This window comes from Astatotilapia calliptera, chromosome 3 (assembly GCF_900246225.1).
Source record: "Astatotilapia calliptera chromosome 3, fAstCal1.2, whole genome shotgun sequence".
Taxonomy (NCBI): domain Eukaryota; kingdom Metazoa; phylum Chordata; class Actinopteri; order Cichliformes; family Cichlidae; genus Astatotilapia; species Astatotilapia calliptera.
The window spans coordinates 10,915,129-10,935,895 of NC_039304.1; the positions used below are offsets into that span (position 1 = coordinate 10,915,129).

Consider the following 20,767-nt stretch of genomic DNA (forward strand, 5'->3'; position numbering starts at 1 on the left):
ATATGTTGCCATCGTTTTCAAAATCGGATTTATTCATGTGACTACTGCAATTATGTCACGTGTACTCATTTCAAACAGGTAATTAGAAGATAGAGCTCAGTTTAATTTATTAAAAAATGAGTGATTTATTCCAAATAGCACAAAGGTGTTGACACTGTTTGCACTTTTACTACTTACCTGTAGTAAAACCACATTTATTTTGAATTGATTGACTGATTGTGGACAGCTGTAGTTACAGACTTGGTAACACTGTTGGCTGAAGCAGTGAAGCCAGTGTTTCAAAATGTAGCGAAGAAGCGAAGGAATCTTACTCACTTAAATTAAAATCATATTTATTAACAAAAGATTGTGCAAAAATGTAAATCACTGATACACTTATACATTATTGTGCTCAAGAAGAGGACAATGTAAAGGAAAGACAAAAAGAAGAAGAGATGCATTAATCCAATAAGTTAACAGCTACGTTCAGTTTCTGTATATGTAGATTTTGTGAGTCACAAGTTTTTCAAAACAAAGGCAACTAAAGATCCAGTTTGTACTGTAGTGTGTACCTCAGACGTGTGGGTCTGTATGTTTGTGCCATGTTGTTTCATTTCCACGTGGATGCGGTTGTATTTGGGAATGCCACGGTCCAAATGTCCGTATGTGCACGTATCCGTGAAACTGTTTATCTCTACTTTTCGTCAGTATGCCTTTGCGTGACATGTCCGTGTATGCCACGACCCTGAGCTCCATTGTGTTCCAGCTTCTCTCATATATTGTACATTGTGCGTCAATACACGAACGTGCATCTAGTGGTCCTCTGCATGTGCAGGTGTGTGAGTGTGAGAGGGTGAGGAGTGCCTTTCGACCAACATCTCAGCGTGCTTCAGGTACTGCGCCGTCCTTCGCATCACAGACTCCCTGCGTACTGGATCAGTGTCTCCTGCATAGACACAGTGATAAAAATGATTAGTGTATAATATTGTACATGTGGAGGGTTTATCTGAAAAGTGTAACAGAACAGAGGAGACTGACAAAGACAACAAAAGGGACACGTTATGCTCATTCTTAACTTCGCATTCTTGGACTCAACTAGAATATATGAAAATAATCCTTATTTATTTGTTTGAGACAAGCTATTACAGCTTCCCAACCTCTCCTTTTAATACAGCTTTCTTCTGATTGGCTCCCCCCTCGTAAACAAAAGGCAGAACTCTATGTCTGAGGTGTCCATAACAGGCACAACCAACCTGATGGACATCATACAGAGCTAAGTGTTGGAAACATAGTGTTTGCAGCAGTCTGAGTCCATGAGTCTAAACATGCACTGACCTCATTATCATTTAATATGACCATCTACCATTATATTGCTGTTTGTATGAGAGATAGCATAAAAAAGCATAATACAAATCATTATCAGTGCTTTACAATATACAGATGATTAGGAAAAGGAAAACAACCCTGGCAGCAGTGGGATTCGAACCCACGCCCCCCGAAAAGTCTGGAGCCTTAATCCAGCGCCTTAGACCACTCGGCCACGCTACCTTGCAAAAAACACACCAGCCCACTGTCAGAAGGTTAGCAGAGTTTACCCTCCTGACCACTTGACCACACAGACATGAAAAAGATACAGTACAGCATCTTTGCATTTAAAGAGGTAAGAGCCACAATGGGCACAAATTAGTTCTCACACACTAACCAAAGCTTTGCAAAAAAGAGCAACTCTAAACACAGTTCTTCTTATGAAGCTACTGAACTGTACTTTCCACACCTGAAAAGGTTAAAGTGGCAGTGGTGGGATTTGAACCCACGCCTCCGAAGAGACTGGAGCCTTAATCCAGCGCCTTAGACCGCTCGGCCACACTACCTGCACATCAGGACACACGGTGCGTGTCGACATGCTGAAAGTTGATTCTGGTCCTCTAGACATTGGGGAGCGTCCCCCAGGAGGGTCATAGACCCCCTAATGATCCTCTACACGAGCCAAGGTGTGAAAATGGGTGTAGGTCACAATCCACGCTCCTTAGACCAAGAGTAGAACTGTTGCAAGTGCAACATTTCCCTTTGGCCATAAAGAAACGCACAATTCACCATAGACAACTGATGTCAGAACTTACTTGTCAGTAACACAACAGCTTATAGCAAAATAACAGCTAACGCAGGAGAGTAAAGTTGTTAACGGCGCATTTATCGGCGCGGTAGCAGCACATCGGACAAAGTGCTTGAATATGGTCGGTGAGGCGTCACAGCTGTAAACCTAACCGCACAATTTATTTTTCATTTGGACACGGTGCACCGTCTGGCATTCTGCAGGTTCTGCAGTTGACGAACTGATTTCATGGTCTATTGCCATAGCAACAAAGCTGTTTTAATAATTGACGCAGAAATAGACATGACAGAGAGCATTCGAGTAAAATGCTCCATGTGAAAAAAACATAAAAGGTTTTTGTTGAACTCAGAATGCTCACAGCAGATTAGTAATTCTAATTTTCCACCACTGCGACAACCACCTAGTAGTAGTAGTAAGTAGTAGTAACCACCTCCTCGGCTCCTTCATCAGTATTTTTACCTCTTACAGGAGTATCTCTCTCTTTCTCCACCCACCCACTGATACTTTTGTACACTGAGGGCTCACCTTGTACTCCAGTGATCAGAATATCCACTGCCATCCTGTATCCACAAATGGCAGAACTAATTTCTCCCTCCTTCTCCCTCTCCATGGCAGCTGTCAGCTCCTTGGCAGCTTGGTTTAAGTAACCCCCGTCCTCTCCGTCCACACTGTTTGATGGTAGTGAGAATAACTCTGAGTGGTCGGTGGAAGAATTGGATCTATCTGTAAATCAAAGAAAAAGAGATATTGTAGTAGTAGTGATATTGTCTTTAGTGAACTATGTCTTATGTTTTATTTGTTAGGTTTTAAAAAGTCACTATCTAAAATAAATCACTGATTGTGATGCTTTTAACCAGAAACAGCAGTTAAGTCCTAATAGAGCTCCAGCATAAATGTATAAAGACATTTACACTAGTATATGTTATCAGGAAGCCTCAAAAAACACTGATCACAGACATCTTCTTATCCACTGACACAGTAAGTAAAAGCGTTAATGGATAAGACACATATTCGGGAAGATTAAAATCAGCTTTATATGATTAAATTCACATTTATTTTGGCATCACCTTGTTTATAGCAGGGATCAAAAACAGCCAAGTCATTATCAGATAGTGGAGGAGGAACTTCTTCCTTTGGGGATGGGAGTCCTTCAGCCACAGAGTCAAACAGTGAGTCGAATTCTTCCTGGGTCTCTTTTGATTCGGGGTCCGTGAATGGAGATGGGACTGGAGGGAAAACACGGATCAAAAAAGTGAGAACAACTGTAAGAATATAAGAATTAAATGAGGACATAACAGACCATCACACATTGTGAGATTTCTACCTCGGTCATCCAGCTCTGTGTCGCTAAGCTCCTCTTGCTCTTCTTCTGTTGGAGATCCTCCGATCTCATTGTAGGCTTCAGCTGCCACTTCTGGTTCTCCCACTTCTAAGCTCAGGTTATTGCCCAGATCCTGGGGCAAGGTGGGAGCCTCCCTGCCCTCCTCTTCCTCAGCAGGCTCACAGTCTGATGCCCTACGGTTGGGGAGGGGGATGAGAGGAGGAGGCAGAGGCCCCGCAGAAGAGAGAGGTGTGGCATCCAGAGGCCTTGTTACCTCACCACCCTGAGTAAGGGAAGGGATAGACTGGCAGCATTAGAGAAAAGGGGTCTGGTAATATAACGAATGTTAACCTGGCACACGTTTCGTTTTTCTGTTCTGTCTTTTAATGTTTGTTGAAATTTGAGTAATGGTTGATTTTGATTGTAAGAGTGCCTCTCTGAGTGTGTCTTACTCTGAAGAACTCCTTCAGCTGTGGGCTGTTATACAGAGCAGGAATGCTGGTAGTAAACTGAAGCATGGCCTCTGCTGCTTTTCTCCTTTCCTCTATCACAGCCCCATCAAACCTTCCTAAAGTTACAAGAGACAAAAGGGAAGTGTTACAATTTCTTTTTCACTTCTGAAGCTGCCGTTAGTGTTAGTGTTAAGTAATCGCCATTTGTCGAGGTTAAAACTGCTGCCATCATATTAAGCAGGGCATGAAAAGTTGAATGAACTCATGAATCATGACTGTTTATAGGTATGGCTCAACTGATTTGCTGCGTTTGCAGTTTGATTTTAGTAACCACTGAAAAATGAAGCCAGTTCAGCTCTTTGTGTACCATAACTTTGCTCTTCTCTTCAGCTGGCTGACGGACCAGCATGAGAATGAGGAACAGCGGACCACAGACTGAGTTACCTGACACTGTCTCCATCGACAACAAAACTCTCTGCAGGGAGTCGCACCATTCCCGGAATGTGCTGCTCCTGCTGAACCATATTTACACTTGAGTTTTTACACACAATGTTTCGCAAGGAGGCCAACCCTAAACATGATGCTTCTAATAAAGACAAATAGAGGTGTGTCTTAAACTTCCTTTTTTCTCTCCACTGCCAAATGAAAATGTTTACATGGCAGTGGTGGGATTCGAACCCACGCCCCCGAAGAGACTGGAGCCTTAATCCAGCGCCTTAGACCGCTCGGCCACACTACCTGCTGAAAGGCTACGACTCACTATCCTACCTCATTTTAGCTTTCTCAGAATACATTTGAAGGGAGGACTGTACTCCACAGTTCTGACATGCTAACTGTGAAATTAACTTTGATTGGTCGATGTTGCTGTACACATCACAACAAGGTCCAAAGAGAGTTCAGGTTTGCATAATTGCCACACTACCACAAAACTGCCCACCTCCCATTCAGACTTTTCTCATCAGCATGATCTGATAAAAAATACAGCACAGCTGCTTTTCATTTTCAACACTCATGCAAATAGAGTGCAGGAGGAAGGCAAAGCATCTCTAGAGAACACATACACATGCTCCCCTCGAATGCTTTCAGGAAGGGTCACATTAAAACAAATGGAGCTACCTGCTATAAATAATGAAATTTTAAAAGAGCATATCCAATGCATCTCATTATAACAAATTTAGCACATATAGCACATTTTTGGAAAGGTCTGATCCAACATTTTGAACAGTTCTCAGATAATTAGTTTCATGAGTCACTTCAAGATATTTAAATAGAGACACAAATCCCTCTGGGGTTCTGTCAGGAAGAGTCAGATTAAAATAAATGGCGCTACCTGCTGTAAATAATGACATTTTAAAAGAGCACCTCATGCTGGCAGTGGTGGGATTTGAACCCACGCCTCCGAAGAGACTGGAGCCTTAATCCAGCGCCTTAGACCGCTCGGCCACACTACCACAAGACAACCCTCAGTTCATCAGCAAAAACATACAACACAGCTGCTTTAAAGTAAAGCCCACGATGGGCAAAACTCACAAACCAAAGCAAAAAGACCGACCCTAAACATGTCACTTCTCATAAAGACAAGGAAATCTGACAGGAAATGTCACAAGAATTGTGACGAAAGTCTCAAAACAGGAATGAAAGACATTAAGCACAACAATTGCATGAAAGGCTCCGCAGGAATCTAAAGCATAACACAATCTTTACTCATGTACCAAAAAGTTGTGCTCGGGGAAAAGGTGGAAACTCCTCCTCTCTTCTGAAAAGGTTCCTGTGTGTGTAGGCCAACTCCCCATGGAGCTTCTTCAGCTCTGAGAACCTCCTCCACACAACCACCTCCTTCACATCTTCTGGGTGACGCTTGGACACAAACTGCAGATGATAGAATATAAAGTAAAACTCGCTTAACTGGCTGCATGTTTAACAATGAGACACAGCAAGTTTGCTTTTTGGCAACACTGCAGAGGCCACGATTTAAATGATAAATTTAAGGGAGAGCCATGAGTGCTTGATCCTCTTTGACTTTATACGCATGCCTCTGTAGTCATGCGGGTGCTCATGAACTGGATCACAAGTTCTCTCTGTTTCATTGGGCTGCTCATTGTGCACCACTGCCTCAAATAAAAGGCCCGTTGTATAGTTATTTGTTTATTTATATGAGCTAGCTGCGGGCGCCTGTCACTCTACTTCGTTAGAAATGAACACTACTTATAATAATACCAAGTCACTTACTTTTAACTGATGTAAAAGACCAAAGAGAACAGCGCTAAGCTAACACCTTTGTGCTACGCATTTCAAGTTAAAATACGTTTTGTCAAGTAATAAGCAAAACAGCTAACCACGTAGTCATTAAGCATGATTACACCCGACTCTACGATAGGTTTCAATTAATGACGCTGTAGCTAAGGAGAGATAAACAGTGTAAACTCACCCTCGCCGTCACTTTGTACTCGGTGTGGCCCTTCTCGTGTGTGCGTGGGTCGGCAACGGAGAAAAACCGATAATAGTCTTCTTTGAGTTTCCGTGACATATTTGCTCTCGTCAATAAAAGAAAAACGGCGCTGTGGTTTTAGCGGCACAAAACGCGAACGGTCAAAGGCTCTGTTGTGATTCTTTCGCCCCTCCTCTCCGTGGATGTACTCATTTCCTGGTTGGTGACGTGTACGAATGCGTGATTACGTAGGAGAGACGAGACGTCAAACTATTCAGTTTAATGTTAAACAATTTATTTCCTCCAGTAGGTACATGAAAATAAATTAAACATTTAAAAAAATACTTTTAAAAAATGAGTCCATGGTTTTTACGTACTTTTTTCTTTATTTCTTTGTTATATAAATTAAATCTAAGAAGCTATAATGGATCCAGTCACAGGGATAACACATACAGACAACCATTCACACTCGCATTCACACCTATAGGCAATTTAGAGTTACCAACTAACTTAACCCCACTAACTGCATGTCTTTGGACGGTGGGAGGAAGCCGGAGCACCCAGAGAGACCCCACGCAAACACGGGGCGAACATGCAAACTACACAAAGAAAGGCTCTGGCCATTCAATATGTGGTAGTTTTTTCAAATGTTGTTAAAACTGGAATAGTAAGATGAAATAATATATTAAAAGTATATATAGATATATAAATTTATGTAGCAATAATTTTATGAATATATGAAGATAACAGGACTGGGCCAACCGTATCCATATCCACTGTAACCATAATGTTACTCACTTTACCTTTCTCTGATTTTAATATTGTTGTCGATCAGTCACCGTTGATTAGTCACATTGTCACAGTCATAAAAATGCCCTCCAACTTGTATTAAACATGTAATTATCAGGGAAATACTCCAGGGGGTGCTCTAATGTTTCGTAGTTTTCAACACAGCATAGACACTTAATTTAAACATTTTAAATTAAGATATTCATTTTTATTTGTATGACTTGTTGTGTTTTTCCTCATATAAACCCCCCAAAACTGTGTTTGTGATGCTAAAAGGAAACATATTCTCCATCAAAGATGACGCTAAAAGAAAAAAAAGGCACATAAAAGTGTTGGACATACCCTTTTTGAGACAATAGAACAAAGTGAACAACAACAGACGGTACTGAGGAAGCTCCAGCTGTGCATATTGTCTAACATCCCCTACCACTGTATTCCTAAGCTTTTATCTGTTTCCCATAGGATATAAATGTAATGATCAGAGGCATGTTTAGTTGCTATATCTGATTCACCTATTTACAGCAACACAAAGGCTTTGAAATTGTCAAAATATCCTGAAGATCCTCATATTCAATGGTCCAAAGCCTTCCTCTCAAAGCTTTGAACAAGATTCTGAGTTTAGGCTGACGCTCACAGGTCCGTTGTCATCTTTATTGGTTCTGCTTGTCTCTCTGGCAAATTACCAGCTAAACTATAAGAAAAATGTTTAGCATACCAAATGACAGACTAAGAAACTCAGCTCAGCAGGCTGTAGTCATGCTGCAATGTCATATTCAGGTCCATATAGATCACCTGCATGTCCATTCTGGACGATCTGATATCCTCGTGTTGGCGTTGTTCCCACATCATCATAATTAATGTTTTTCCAGGGTCCACATTACAAGTGACCAATCACCTTCTTGTGACGTCATACTTTTGCGACTTCGAAAAATACCCGCCTTCAAAAACAAATGTTGTTCGAGAAACCGCCTTTTGTCCGCCGATCCAGCAATTTGAATTCCACTCAAGACACTTTTCTTTAATAAACAGTAAGCATTATACATATATTTTCCTTGAAATGGCTGAAATGGATAGCTGTTTGTTTGCTAGTGATAGGCTACTTGCGAACCAGTGTTCTCCAGAGAACTGCGTGTCAATGTATTATAATATATAATAAATGTACAGGTGAATATAGCTGTCATAAAAATGTTGTCAGGCAACATTGCAGTAGCTTCCCTGATCATTTTACAAACATAAGTGAATAGAATTTGAACTAAAAGGCCTAGACTAATGGTTGTGTGAATCAAAATATCACCTGGAAACATAATTAACTGGTCCATAGCTGTGAAACTGGACATGAGTTCTTGATTCCATGGAGATTAACAGTAATCCAGAAATTTACAAATTTGTCCTGGGCCATCGTGTTAATGTTTTAATTACACAGTCTCCCAGGGACAACAATTACACGGTGTCCCTGCAATTTTGCCTGACCCAACCCCCGGGCCACGAAACACCAAAAAAGTTGGGGAACGCTGGTCTAGAGAACACTGGTTAGCTAATGCTGTCGTCAAGTAGCGTATCACTAGCAAACAAACAGCAAGCCAAGTGAGGAACATATGTATAATGCATATAGTTAGGGCTGAAGCAGGTGACCCTGAATCCTCCCTTAGTTATGCTGCAATAGACGTAGGCTGCCGGGGGATTCCCATGATGCATTGAGTTTTTCCTTTCCAGTCACCTTTCTCACTCACTATGTATTAACAGACCTCTCTGCATTGAATCATATCTGTTATTAACCTCTGTCTCTCTTCCACAGCATGTCTTTTATCCTGTCTTCCTTCTCTCACCCCAACCGGTCGCAGCAGATGGCCCCGCCCCTCCCTGAGCCTGGTTCTGCCGGAGGTTTCTTCCTGTTAAAAGGGAGTTTTTCCTTCCCACTGTCGCCAAAGTGCTTGCTCATAGGGGGTCATATGATTGTTGGGTTTTTCTCTGTACCTATGAAGCGCCTTGAGGCGACTTTTGTTGTGATTTGGCGCTATATAAATAAAATTGAATTGAATTGAATTACCGTTTGAAACGTATCCTAAAAGGACTACAAATTCGGCGGACAGGCGGCGGTTTCTCGCAAGTGAAGCGGAGCGCTGGATTGACAGACAGAGGCGGGCACAAGTGAAGAAAAAAAAAAAATATTTTTTTAAACCTTTAATTAAACATCAGTACAATACAAATGGAATTAAACAGTACTACAATAATGGTGTTGTACTTACAAAAGAATTGTATGCATAGATAAACAAATACAAGAACAGTATTCAGAAACAACAATATAAATATGCTAGGGGGAAGAAAATTTGTTTTAATGTGGGTATTTCGAAGTCGCAGAAGGGTGACGTCACAAGAAGGTGATTGGTCACTTGCAATGTTGAACTTGGAACAACATTTATTATGATGATGTGGGAACAACGCCAACACGAGGATATCAGATCGTCCGTGCGGAGTGCAGGATGTCTAATCTCTGTTTGGGTGGAACGAGTAAAAATAGCAGAGGATGGTTTCGATCCATCGACCTCTGGGTTATGGGCCCAGCACGCTTCCGCTGCGCCACTCTGCTCACACAGGAGAAGCTGTCGCAAAGCTCTTCACATGGCTCAGCTGTTTTGCATTCTTATCACAGAAAGGGGGCCTTCTTACATAATTTGCAACCACTGTTTCCTGCTGACAAGAGGAGGTGGTTAGTTATATAGAGAGGGGCTCAACAGAGGGGAGAGGGTTTAGAGAACCGGGCAGAAAAATGCTGTAATGGCAGAGAAGGTGATGGGAATACAAAGGAAGGAATTCTTTTAAATATGTCAAGTATATTTTTCACAGAGCTTAAAAGCAGAAGTCGTGTGTATGTTACAGTATTGTGTGCTCTGTGATTTCAGCAGTGTGTCCCGCATCTGTGTGAGGTGTATTATATTCGATCGTTTATATATATATTTTTTTCTTAATGGTGCATTTTTAAGGAGAACTGACTAATTATCTCCATTCATGCAAAATTAAAGAGAGGGAGGCTTTCCAAACCGAACAGGCTACTCTTTGTCTGTGAGAGGAAACTAGGTCATTCATTCTCATTGTCAGAGGAAGAAGCAGGAGGCGCTGCTTAATGGGCAGAAAAACAATCAGAAGAAGAGAGAGTGTACAAGCAGAAAAGTTACGAAATGTACAGTCGGCAAGATCAGATATCCCCGCTGAGGGACAATATATTAGTTGCATAACTGAGCGCGCTAACGTTAAACAATATGGCTCAAAGTCCACGTGCAGTCTGATTAATTGTATGTTTCGCTCTGTAAGTCATTCTCTGTATCACCAGTGCAGCACATTGGTGGATTCTTCCTTTCCCCTCTATCCAGGACACAAAATGTAGCCGCGCGTGTTCTGTTGGCTGTAGATCCAAAAGACAAACATGCTCATGTTTGTTGAAGAGGTGAACAAATCAATCTGTGAATACACCTTTGCACTTTTTAGATGAGATTAAAGCAGCATTTCCCCGAACTTCATTCGTTCGGTGTGAACTTTGAATGCGAGAGCTCACTGCAGGGAACTTGAAACAATGAGATGAAAGCGTAAGCTCTCGGCCAGACTGGTCTGAACTGGTCTGAACTGCTGATTATTTTCCTTTTTTTCCCTCTCCTCCCAAGCACATGCTGTCTTACTAAATAAACTCTCTCACGGGGATCAGACGATTCTTGGTGTAGCCATATATGTGTGTGTGCATGAATGACTGCATTCAGTGAGATGGTCACTCGAGCCCTGACTGACTGACACTAATCTAAACTTTAAAAATCTAAGCAAGAAGTTTTCACATAGTGCTTCTAATCAGCTCCTAATTTGCCCTACTTTGATCTTGTTACACAATCAGTTACTATGGTAATGTGAACTGTGACCTTGAACCACAGGTACTGTACAGTAATCCCTGTGTTCTTCCCCCCTCCACTGAAAAAACAAACTATGCAGCAACTTTGGCCCTCTTTCCTCTCTGTTATTATGCTGTGGGGGTCTGTGTGCTGGCTTATAGACTCCAGCAGAACATCCCCTCCTCCTCTGCCAAAGGCATAAACAAAGAAGACAAGTCTAGGAGTGAATCAGTCCCTCCGTGTCCTCTGTGAACTTGTTGTGATGATGGCTAATGTTCTTTCGTTCTTGTTTTATTGCCAAGTTGGGATTGATTCGGTTTTCCGAGGATTCAGACGCTGCTTAGGTTTTGACCAATTTATCCTGTAAACTCTGTTTAAGCAGAACTGAAAACCTCACAGGGCTGAGACAACATGTGTGAAAAGGACACTAACTAACACTAACTGACACTAACTCTGTCGCTCTAGGCTTTGCTTCCATTAATACCCCGAGCTGTGCTCCGCTCCAAATTTTTGTTCCAATATATTCCTCACCCTCAGCTCAAAAACATGTTTACACATCCCTGCCCTCTCTCTGCCTGTCTGCTCTTTCCCCTCATTCCTAGTTCTCCTCCCTCCTCCAGTCTCCTGTTTCCTGATCTACTCACTCCTCCTCCCAGTTTTCCCCACATGTTCTGCTGATTTTACAGAAAAACAGAGCATATTCCGCAACTTTTCCTTGTATCCTCAATACTTCCCAGCTGGAAAGCACAGTGTGTCCACATCAGCCAATGCTCAGCAGCTCTGTTACAACCTGACTCTGCCACTTACGCACACATGATCAACAGGCCGAGATAAAAACAGAAACAGATGGCGTGTGTTTGACTTTGATGAAATAGGAGAAGTGAGCATGAGTGCGTCATGTAGATATGCAGCTGCCAAACACTGGTTATAAAGTTAGATTTTATTCTTGGGCATATTTAAATAGTCAGCAGAAGACATTTAGAAAGGTTTTAAAATTAGCGACATCAGGTAGCAAAAGCCTGGCACAATGACTAAGCTGAATAACAGCAGAGTATAAATAGATTTAATGTCACACATCCTAAATTAGACACCCCTCCCTACCACTGGTTAAGGTTTGACGGAGGCATATCCACATGGAGAAGAACATGTACCAGTGGTGAAGTCTGAAAATTAAATAAACAGGCACCACACTGTTTCTGGAAGACATAAAATAGTCCCTGAAGACAAATATGGCATATAAGAAGATCATGGCCTGATCTATAACACAAAAATCTTCTGTATATCTTTCTTTATGTTTTCACTCATATTCGATCTACTTTTTAATGCCGATCATAAAGGCTTTCCGCTTGCCAACAGATAGTCACCACTCTAGTTTATCTTTTGTCTGACTGTATATATTCCAAAGTGGCCTCTTGAACAGGACACAGAGTTCACTGAACTCAAATGATCTCCACAGTCACCAAATCTAAATCCAACAGAGCTCCTTTTGGATGTGGTGGAAAGAGAAACGTATCATGCACGTGCAGCTGACAAATCTGCAGCAACTGAGTGATGCTATCATGTCGATATTGAGCAAAATCTCTGAGGAAAGTTTGTAGCGCCTTGCTGAATCTATATTGCATAGAATTAATGCAGCTCTGAACCCAAAAGGGGGTCCCAACCCAAAACTAGCCAGGTGTACATAAATACTAGTAAGGGTTGCAGTAACGTCACAGGACTCTGAAAGCCCGAGCTGTTGGAGTCAGTGGACTATACTGGACGTATCACTACAAAAAAAACTGATTAAGTAGTCAGATAAAAAAAAGTTTGAAATTAAGTGCCGTAACATGTCACATCTGTGAAGGCAACAAGCACGGAACAAGCATACACATGCAGGGGTTCAGTCACATGAAAATGTTACTAACTGTTTCTGCAGTTACCTGTCACTGCAAGTTGTTTACTTGAACCTGCTTAGCAGAGACAGAAAGAAACAGCACCAGGGTCGTGTAAAGGGCAAAAACACTGTGCAGACATGGAGGAGTAGAGAGCAACAAGCAGCCTGAGAAGACACAGATAACACATCTATCTCACAGACAGCCAGCAAGGTTCTTTGTTATAGTTACACTGTAAGAGCAGAGGGAGAATTGCAAAGTGTAAAATCAAAGTTTGCACCATTGCACTACATGAAACACACACGAGTATGATTCATTTATGCAAACATTTACGGCAACTATAAATCCAAGCATTCTGCCTTCATTCTGTCTAACTTGTATGTCATAATAAATCACATCAGTGTACAGCAAACTGGACAATTAGGGTGAAAAACATGCCCCCACACACATACTCTCTTCCTAGAAGTCTACTGTTACTTCTAGGAAGTAAATTCTGTAGGGTTTGTTTGTAACTTCTCTTACTGTAACTCGATGAAGGTCAACAACAGCTGGAGAAAGATTTAGAGCTCCATCTGGGACAGGAGGATGTTAGTTTTTAGATTGGCTGCGCCCAAATATTGTCTCCAACAGAGATATACATTGTTAGACCTGGCATGAAATAATCTGTCATCGGCATGAGTGTGACCAGCTTTAACCCAGAATCGACACAGAAAATAAAGTCACGGCAGCACGAACCTGACATTTTCAACCAGGCTCCAACAACATATTTTATACCTTTACAGAGAAAAGATGCTCAGTTTTAATCTGTTGCTCAGCTCCCAGGAGAAGCATTGCAAGTACAATTCAACTCAAATGGGATTTTGCTGATTTTGTTGTTTTGGTACTGTAGAGTCAGCGTGATCACAGGAGACTAAGTGGTCAGCTGTTTACACTTAAACACTGCAAACAAGGTCTATATGGTAAAACAAAAACAAGAAGGCGACAGAAAGGCCCTCAGGAGTGAAATTAGATCAGTGAAACACAGAGTGGCAATCTCCACTGATCAGAAGAAGATAATCACATTACCAATCATCTTGCCTGTGAAGCAAACTGGATTATCTTCAGTTTGTATAATAACTGATAAGTGAACAGCATTTTGTAGAGCGCTTCATTTACACCATTATGAAGGAACAGAACAAAGTTTTCTTAGTTTGGAGCATGGAGTTCAGTTTGTTTATTAGTTTGTTTCTTAGGTTTTTTCTTGGAAGAAAGAGAGACAGCAAGCGAAGGAGGGGGAGGGAGAGAGAGGGAGGGATTACCGGCTCCCCCAGTAGGCGGAGAAACGGGCGGGTACAAATACGCGCTCTGATCCTCTCTACGCGCTTAGTAGAGAACAAGGAGTAATCGGCTGTAAACTAAAAGCCAAACCGGGACTATACATTGTATTTTACAGGTAATTTTGATTTACTTCATCAACTTTTCTGCCACTCTGTAACTTCAGACCTGCCGTGTTATCGGCGGGAGTAGTGTTCAGCTCACAGCCGGAGAGACTGCCTCGTGTAGGAGCACATGACGCTAGGGATGGGTTTGATTTCATCATCTTAAAGGAAGATGGAATTATACGATATCACACAGCTTTTGGAGTTGTTATTGCTACCGGGTCGATTTTAACTTGTGTTCGGTGAAAGTTTCATAGACATTTACGGTGTACTTGTTTGAAGAGGTTTTATTTAATGACTGTTGAAGCGAACTGGAACAAACCGGTCAACTACTAAATTTCCGCTTTACACCCCTTTAATCTTAAAGCCATGTGTGTATTATGTTATATTAGACTGTCAGAGAGCTACTTGTTGGGGTTTTTTTGTTTGTTTTTTAACTAACAAATGTTCACTGTCGTTTACTCGTGACATTTGTTTAAATCGTTTTCTTAATAAGTCTATGCTTGCTATTGTTATGCTCTTATTATGAAGGGTAGCTGCAGTATTTCCGTAACTCGAGGCTGACTGCTTAACGTAAGAAGTAGTAATTGTTTCATCAGACACCGGTGGAACATATGAATGGGTCTCAAGAATGGGTCTTCCGTTTATTTGAATGTATTTTTTTACAGCTGATATTTTTGTTGCTAGCGTTTTGAGTGGGTTTTGAAGTGTGACTGACATGAACTAGTTTGTTTGTTTGTAGTTTTTAATGAGCGCTTTGTAAGGAAAAACAAACAAGAGCTTGTGTCTATTTAAGTAGGGAACCGCACCGCCACTCCTGTTTAATTCCTACATAAAAACTGGGTTACCTTAATGAATCTAGTCGTTGCCTGTATGTCCTGTGTAGGGGGGGGATGTGTTACATAAGGGTGGACAAAAGGCGAGGGGATGAGACTTGGCCGGTGCTGCCTTAAAAAAAAACAAAAACTCTACTCCTTTTGGTGGTCTTGTTTTTATTTAGCTCTTGGGTGTTAGCCAATGAGAGTGCTTTTGCAGATACAGTTATTAATTCATAATTTTCCTTTGTGCTCCACCTCCAGTTAAACCATGAATAAAGACACAGAGCTCGACATGAAAGAAGTGGAGCTCAACGAGCTCGACCCAGAGAAGCAGCCCATGACGGGGGACGGTCAGGCTCCAGGCGGGGAGAAAAACGGCAGCGTCAAGCTGAAAGTTCCCGATGATGAGGTTACCTTCACCGGGCTGTCCAAAGAGGAGCTGATGAAGGTTGCTGGCACTCCAGGGTAAGAGCTGCAGCTAAGAGCTGTCTTCCTCTGTGGGCGTTAAAATAAGTGGACATTTTTACATTATTATTTTCTTCCACAGATGGGTGAGGACCCGCTGGGTTCTTCTCGTCCTCTTTTGGTTGGGCTGGATTGGTATGCTTGCTGGAGCCATTGTAATCATAGTCCAGGCTCCTCGCTGCAAGGCTATTCCTGAGATGAACTGGTGGAATGAAGGGCCTGTCTACCAGATCACTGACCTTGAAGCGTTCTCTAGAGGATTGAAAGGTAGACTATTTGTGGAGAGCTTATCAAGCTGATCAAGTGGTTTTATTCTTGCAAGTTAAAAAAAAAAAAAAATTTTTTTTTTTTTTTTTATTGCGCTGCCATGTTTATTCCCAAAATGAGAGTTGGAGGTTGCACTTAAAGTGCCCCAGTCTTGAGTTGGGTAACATGCTCTGACTTGCATGGATAACGTCTTGTGACAGTCTCTTGGCTTTCATTAGTTCTCTGTGGCCTGTGTCAGCTGTCTAGATATCAAATTGCTGACTAGACTGCCAAAGTCTGACTAAAGGTCTTAAGACCATTTAAAAGAAGAAGAAAAAATGAACACGTCATCTGTTTCATATCTCTATTCAGATATGGCCGAGTTGAGCAGCTCTGGAATATATCAAGATGTCGTGATCTGTACATACCAAAAAAAAAATGTTTACTGCAGGCTTTTAAAATCGGGAAGGAAGAACAGTGCTTACTACTGTTCATAAAGTGAACTGGTGGGGAGCACTTGGTTTTAACAGGCTTTGGGTGGAATTCCAAAAACTCCATGTGACTCAGTTTTGTTCTCTTTATCAAAGCCACCCTTGTGCTCAGGCTTCACATGGGCAGCAGAGGGAGTGGCTGGGATCCTTCACATAGTCTTGCAAGCACTGCGGTGCTACAGTCTGAACTATCAACATGTGTCTAAAGCTGTCTGTCCTTTGTCCCTAACCTGCTCACACCCTTGTTTTTCTGCCTTATGTGAAATTTACACTGACCCAGCATTTTATTTACTACCTTTTTTTTTTCTTCTTCTTATTTTTTCTTTCAGGTGTTGAAGAAAAGTTGGATGACATTAACCAGCTAAAGGTGAAAAGCCTGGTAATCGGACCTCTTCATACTGTCCAGGCCAACCAGATGACTGGTCTGAACCTTCAAGAAATTAGTGCAGAGCTTGGAAAAGCTGAAGATCTCGACAGCTTGTTGAAGGCGGCCCACAAAAAGGGTACGTAATTGTCTGATTTCAGATCAGTTACTTGCTAAATCGTTCACACTAAAAGAGTAACTGGTGCTCTGTTCTTTCATTAAGAGTGGTTTCTATTTATTGCTGGATTCTGTACTCTTGAGGGCCAGATGTGAGCAAACATTGCTGTTTCTTTCAGGCATTTCTGTGGTGCTTGACCTGACTCCAAACTACAAAGGAAATCCTGTGTGGTTTGATAAAACAGACCTTACAGAAATAATGGAAAAAGTCAAGGTAAGCACACAGATTTAATTATTTGCAGTAAGAAGGCATATTAAGCAACATCACTATCTTTACATGTGATAAACAAATGGCACATTTTTGACTTTTTGCCCCATGGACAGATGATTAAATTGGACATTATATACTGTGGTGTAGATTCGGGTCTTGCTGCCACTGTAGTTAATTTGAATCGGTTCTCTTCCAGACTGCAGCTGAGTTCTGGCTGAGTAAGGGTGTTGATGGCATCAAGATATCTGACCTTGGCATTGCCTCCATCAGTCCTGAATGGGCCAAACTGCGGATGGCGGTCCAGGGAAATGGCACTGATGACACCAAGAAGAGGTTTGTGTGGCTGCTATGTTCTGACCTTTGATTCAGCACAAGTAAACAATGTTGACCACTAAACGGGGTATTTTATTTTAGATTCTTAACTTTAGCTATTATCCACACAGATAACAAAGTTGTAGGGCTTATCTGTCCTGGAAAAGTCATTTTAAAAGCATCAGTAAAATATCAGGTACAGGATACTTTGTTCTGAGAGAACATGGACATGAAAAATAGTCCCATCAACATTCAAGGAAGTGTTTCAAGATGTATAACAAGTACAAGTTCTAGACTGACCTGATCCTGTTCTCTTTTCTTTAGGGCTCTGATGGGTGTGGTCAACAATATTTCAGCTAATGAGGTGTCTCAGCTAGTCAATGTCTCTGGTGTCGATCTAATCTTGTCTGACCTGCTCAGTAGAAACACGGAAGGTAGGCTGCTACTGTTTGCATAGTAGTGATTATTATTATTATCAGTGACAATAATCCTAAGTAAATGTCAAAAAGGTGCATTGTAGATGATTATGGTACCTGAATATCCGCAGGTAAAGAGCGCATTGAGGTCCTGAAGACCCTCCACTCTGAGCAGAGAAAAATAGGCTGGGGTCTCGGTGCTGCTCAGAAGGACCATCTGTCTAAACGGGCAACGACTTGGGGCCTAATTCGTCTCTACCAGCTTCTGCTCTTCACCTTGCCTGGAACCCCTGTGTTTACCTACGGAGATGAAATTGGCCTTCAGGCAAATCAGATGAGCAACAAAGCAAACCAGACCAGAGAAGCTCCGAAGATGGTTTGGAATGTAGAGAAGGAAGAAACTGACGGTGCTAAGGTAAGTGTGGGTGTGTTCAGTCTGTCACTGATCAAGCGTTTGTTTGCTTTAAGTGCAGTAAAGCATTTTCTTGAATTTCATTTACAGTCTAACCATACTGAATACGCTGAAATAAGGAAGTGGTTCAGATCCCTCAGTGACCTGCGAGGCAAAGAGCGCTCCCTCCTGCACGGCGACTACTATGGTCTCTACAGCTCTGCCAAGTCTCTCTCTTTCCTTCGTGTGTGGGATCAGAGCGAGAGATACATAACAGCTGTAAACTGGGGAGATGGTCTCGAGGAGCTGAAATTAAATCTGGAACCCACAGGCAAGTTACAGTTCAACGGACATGTCTACTGACGATATCTAGCAATATCTATTAACTCTGCTATTTATTTTAAACTTGACGACCTTTGTTTGTGCAGAGGGGGTAGAGCTACCAGAAACGGCCAAGGTGAAGCTGTCAACTGACAAAGACTTTGAGGTGGACTCGACTGTAAACCTGAAAGACCTCAAGCTCAACGCCGGACAAGCACTGCTTCTGCAGTTCCCCTACACGGGCTAAAGATGGCGCCAAAGGATAGGAAAGCTGCATACTGATTAGTGTTGCTCTTAATGCAGTTTCTGAATACATTCTTATGGATTAAAACTGCATTAAGTAGATACATTTCAGTCTGACAGAACATAAATTTAGTGGGTTAAATGAAACATGCAGTTTAAAAATGTTTAAAACATTAGCTAGTGCAATAACACTACATTGTTCAAATGTGTGAAAGACATTCCATTCCTGGTTCTTTGAGCATTTTTCTTAAAGGTTGTGTTGTTTATGGTTTTTAGAAATCTTACATTTTCCTTTTTAGTGACTTTATGAATTTTTGGGGGAGAGTTTTTGTAACTCGCACAGGAAAAAGAAGTAAAGTTTGGATGCATGATGTTCGAGTCTGTCAAGTGAAAAGAATAAACGGCGTTCTGCTCAACCGCATATTCGTGTTTTTGTGTTTGTCTGCAAGGCGCCTTTAAGAGTTGTGTTTACGCTGATAATATCACATAAGATGTTGACGGTGTTTATGCAGGAGATAATATCAAATGAGACGTTCATTGTTTTCACTGCATTACAGGTGTGTATGTGTGAAAGTGTGTCACAGATGTGAACGGAGGAAGTGTTTATTTTATCAACGCCTTGAGATGGGTTTTTATAGACTCAGCAGACACACCTAGGAGTCTCACTAAAGGGGTCACACACCTGTCCATGGCTCTCTTAAAGTAACTATGGACAAAATCCTCTACATTACAGTACACACAGCTTCACATGTGGCAGGCAGATGAAATAACTGGCAGAAATTCAGCAACAAAGAGTTCCTAGTACAGCATGTTTCACGATGGGCTTTGAAATTCATCTTCTAAATAAAGTGGCTTTATGAGCCATTATCTTCCTGATAAATGAATCAGCGATTGATAAAATCAGCTAGACAAATGAGTAGTTGGTTACAAATGTCTACTGTCTGTACGTGCCCCACAGTTATAAACTTATGAAGTCTCATGTAAGTTTAGAGGGGGAAAAAAGTTATAAGTGACTTTTTTTTTTTTAAAGGAACATTTAAGTTATTTCGCTAGAGACTGTAATTCCAAATTCACGAGGCTCATGTTTAGACGGCTTCAATGGGATGAACTTTTTCTTTTCTTTTTTTTGCCCGACCAAATATCAAGTTTAAGCATTGACCTGTCTGATTAGGAAGAATATGTAATATTTATATATTTGTTACCCATTTAATTTATTGATCTTCAACAACAGTCTGTGGTTTCGCCATTTACACTGACATTCATCGTTTGCCTTTTTTTAAAACCACGTTTTCTTGTTACTTGTATATAAAAATATATAACAGCTATAATTAATCCCTTAACTCTGCAGTGTACGATCTGATGTCAGTCCTGAAACCTCCCAAATAGAAAATGTAGGTTTTTAAAAAATTGAAATACAAGAATTAATTATAAAGAGGATTTCATCAGCCAACACAATAGCACATAAAAACAGCTACTATTACTACTAAGCACTGTACTCATGTACACTTATATATATGCACATCTGTGAATATGTTGCTGATAAATGGCAGCGATGTAGCTCAGAGCTTTTATACCAATGATACCAATTTATATCCCGACATGTAGTTAATGTATGAGTACAATGATGTTCTACAATTTCATACATTATATTACTATCTTATTAATACAAACATCTTTTTGTTTGAATATATATTTTACTCTAGTTAACATTTAATTGAATTAATACTATACAATACATATTTATGTCTGTTTCATTTTGTTGCATTAACATATTTTGTTGAATAACCAGTAACTGTGACTGTATGATATGTGAGGTGGGTAAAGACTGCAACATTTGTCTCCACAATGGAGTAAATTAAAAACTTTAAATTAGTACAAATGAATCAAAATGACCTTAAAGTGGTGGCGCTTTTAGTCCAGCACTTAAATGAATGCATAGCTCTATATTGCCGATTATACCTCCGTGCTATAGTTTGAGCAGCAAACTTGAGCCGTTGACGTTTTCTTCTACTCGAATATTTCTCCATAAGGGGTTTTGCTCGTAACTAATTTTACACCAAAACAATGTT

General features: G+C 41.1%; 2 protein-coding genes and 5 non-coding genes across 7 annotated transcripts; 1 reads left to right on the top strand and 6 right to left on the bottom strand.

Annotated features, from left to right (window-relative positions):
• Positions 1-315: 315 nt before the first annotated feature.
• snx15 (sorting nexin 15) lies at positions 316-6,516 on the bottom strand. Its single transcript, XM_026161730.1, has 7 exons — positions 6,294-6,516; positions 5,578-5,734; positions 3,866-3,981; positions 3,417-3,696; positions 3,160-3,318; positions 2,618-2,815; positions 316-925 (listed from the first exon to the last, which is right to left on the bottom strand). The coding sequence occupies exons 1-7, from the start codon at positions 6,390-6,392 to the stop codon at positions 792-794; spliced, it is 1,143 nt and encodes a 380-aa protein (XP_026017515.1). The 5' UTR covers positions 6,393-6,516; the 3' UTR covers positions 316-791.
• On the bottom strand, positions 1,445-1,527 carry trnal-aag (transfer RNA leucine (anticodon AAG)). The gene has a single exon. It is a non-coding gene; the product is annotated as a tRNA-Leu (tRNA).
• Positions 1,769-1,850, bottom strand: trnal-aag (transfer RNA leucine (anticodon AAG)). The gene has a single exon. It is a non-coding gene; the product is annotated as a tRNA-Leu (tRNA).
• trnal-aag (transfer RNA leucine (anticodon AAG)) lies at positions 4,523-4,604 on the bottom strand. The gene has a single exon. It is a non-coding gene; the product is annotated as a tRNA-Leu (tRNA).
• Positions 5,235-5,316, bottom strand: trnal-aag (transfer RNA leucine (anticodon AAG)). Its single transcript has one exon. It is a non-coding gene; the product is annotated as a tRNA-Leu (tRNA).
• A 3,081-nt stretch (positions 6,517-9,597) lies between the features above and the next one.
• Positions 9,598-9,669, bottom strand: trnam-cau (transfer RNA methionine (anticodon CAU)). The gene has a single exon. It is a non-coding gene; the product is annotated as a tRNA-Met (tRNA).
• A 4,481-nt stretch (positions 9,670-14,150) lies between these two features.
• slc3a2a (solute carrier family 3 member 2a) lies at positions 14,151-19,119 on the top strand. Its single transcript, XM_026161792.1, has 10 exons — positions 14,151-14,257; positions 15,323-15,526; positions 15,609-15,793; positions 16,593-16,766; positions 16,924-17,018; positions 17,212-17,348; positions 17,652-17,761; positions 17,875-18,158; positions 18,246-18,465; positions 18,563-19,119. The coding sequence occupies exons 2-10, from the start codon at positions 15,330-15,332 to the stop codon at positions 18,700-18,702; spliced, it is 1,542 nt and encodes a 513-aa protein (XP_026017577.1). The 5' UTR covers positions 14,151-14,257; positions 15,323-15,329; the 3' UTR covers positions 18,703-19,119.
• The last annotated feature ends 1,648 nt before the right edge of the window (positions 19,120-20,767 follow it).

What these genes read in the sequence shown, in the direction of transcription:
- snx15 (XM_026161730.1), bottom strand. Translation starts at nt 6,392, where the DNA reads ATGTCACGGAAACTCAAAGAAGACTATTATCGGTTTTTCTCCGTTGCC. An exon ending in CACAGAGCTGGATGACCGAG is followed by an intron (nt 3,319 to 3,416) that starts GTAGAAATCTCA and finishes TTTTCCCTCCAG; the next exon opens with TCCCATCTCCATTCACGGAC. An exon ending in TCTGATCACTGGAGTACAAG is followed by an intron (nt 926 to 2,617) that starts GTGAGCCCTCAG and finishes GTGTCTATGCAG; the next exon opens with GAGACACTGATCCAGTACGC.
- slc3a2a (XM_026161792.1), top strand. Translation starts at nt 15,330, where the DNA reads ATGAATAAAGACACAGAGCTCGACATGAAAGAAGTGGAGCTCAACGAG. An exon ending in GAAGGCGGCCCACAAAAAGG is followed by an intron (nt 16,767 to 16,923) that starts GTACGTAATTGT and finishes TGTTTCTTTCAG; the next exon opens with GCATTTCTGTGGTGCTTGAC. An exon ending in AAATAATGGAAAAAGTCAAG is followed by an intron (nt 17,019 to 17,211) that starts GTAAGCACACAG and finishes GTTCTCTTCCAG; the next exon opens with ACTGCAGCTGAGTTCTGGCT.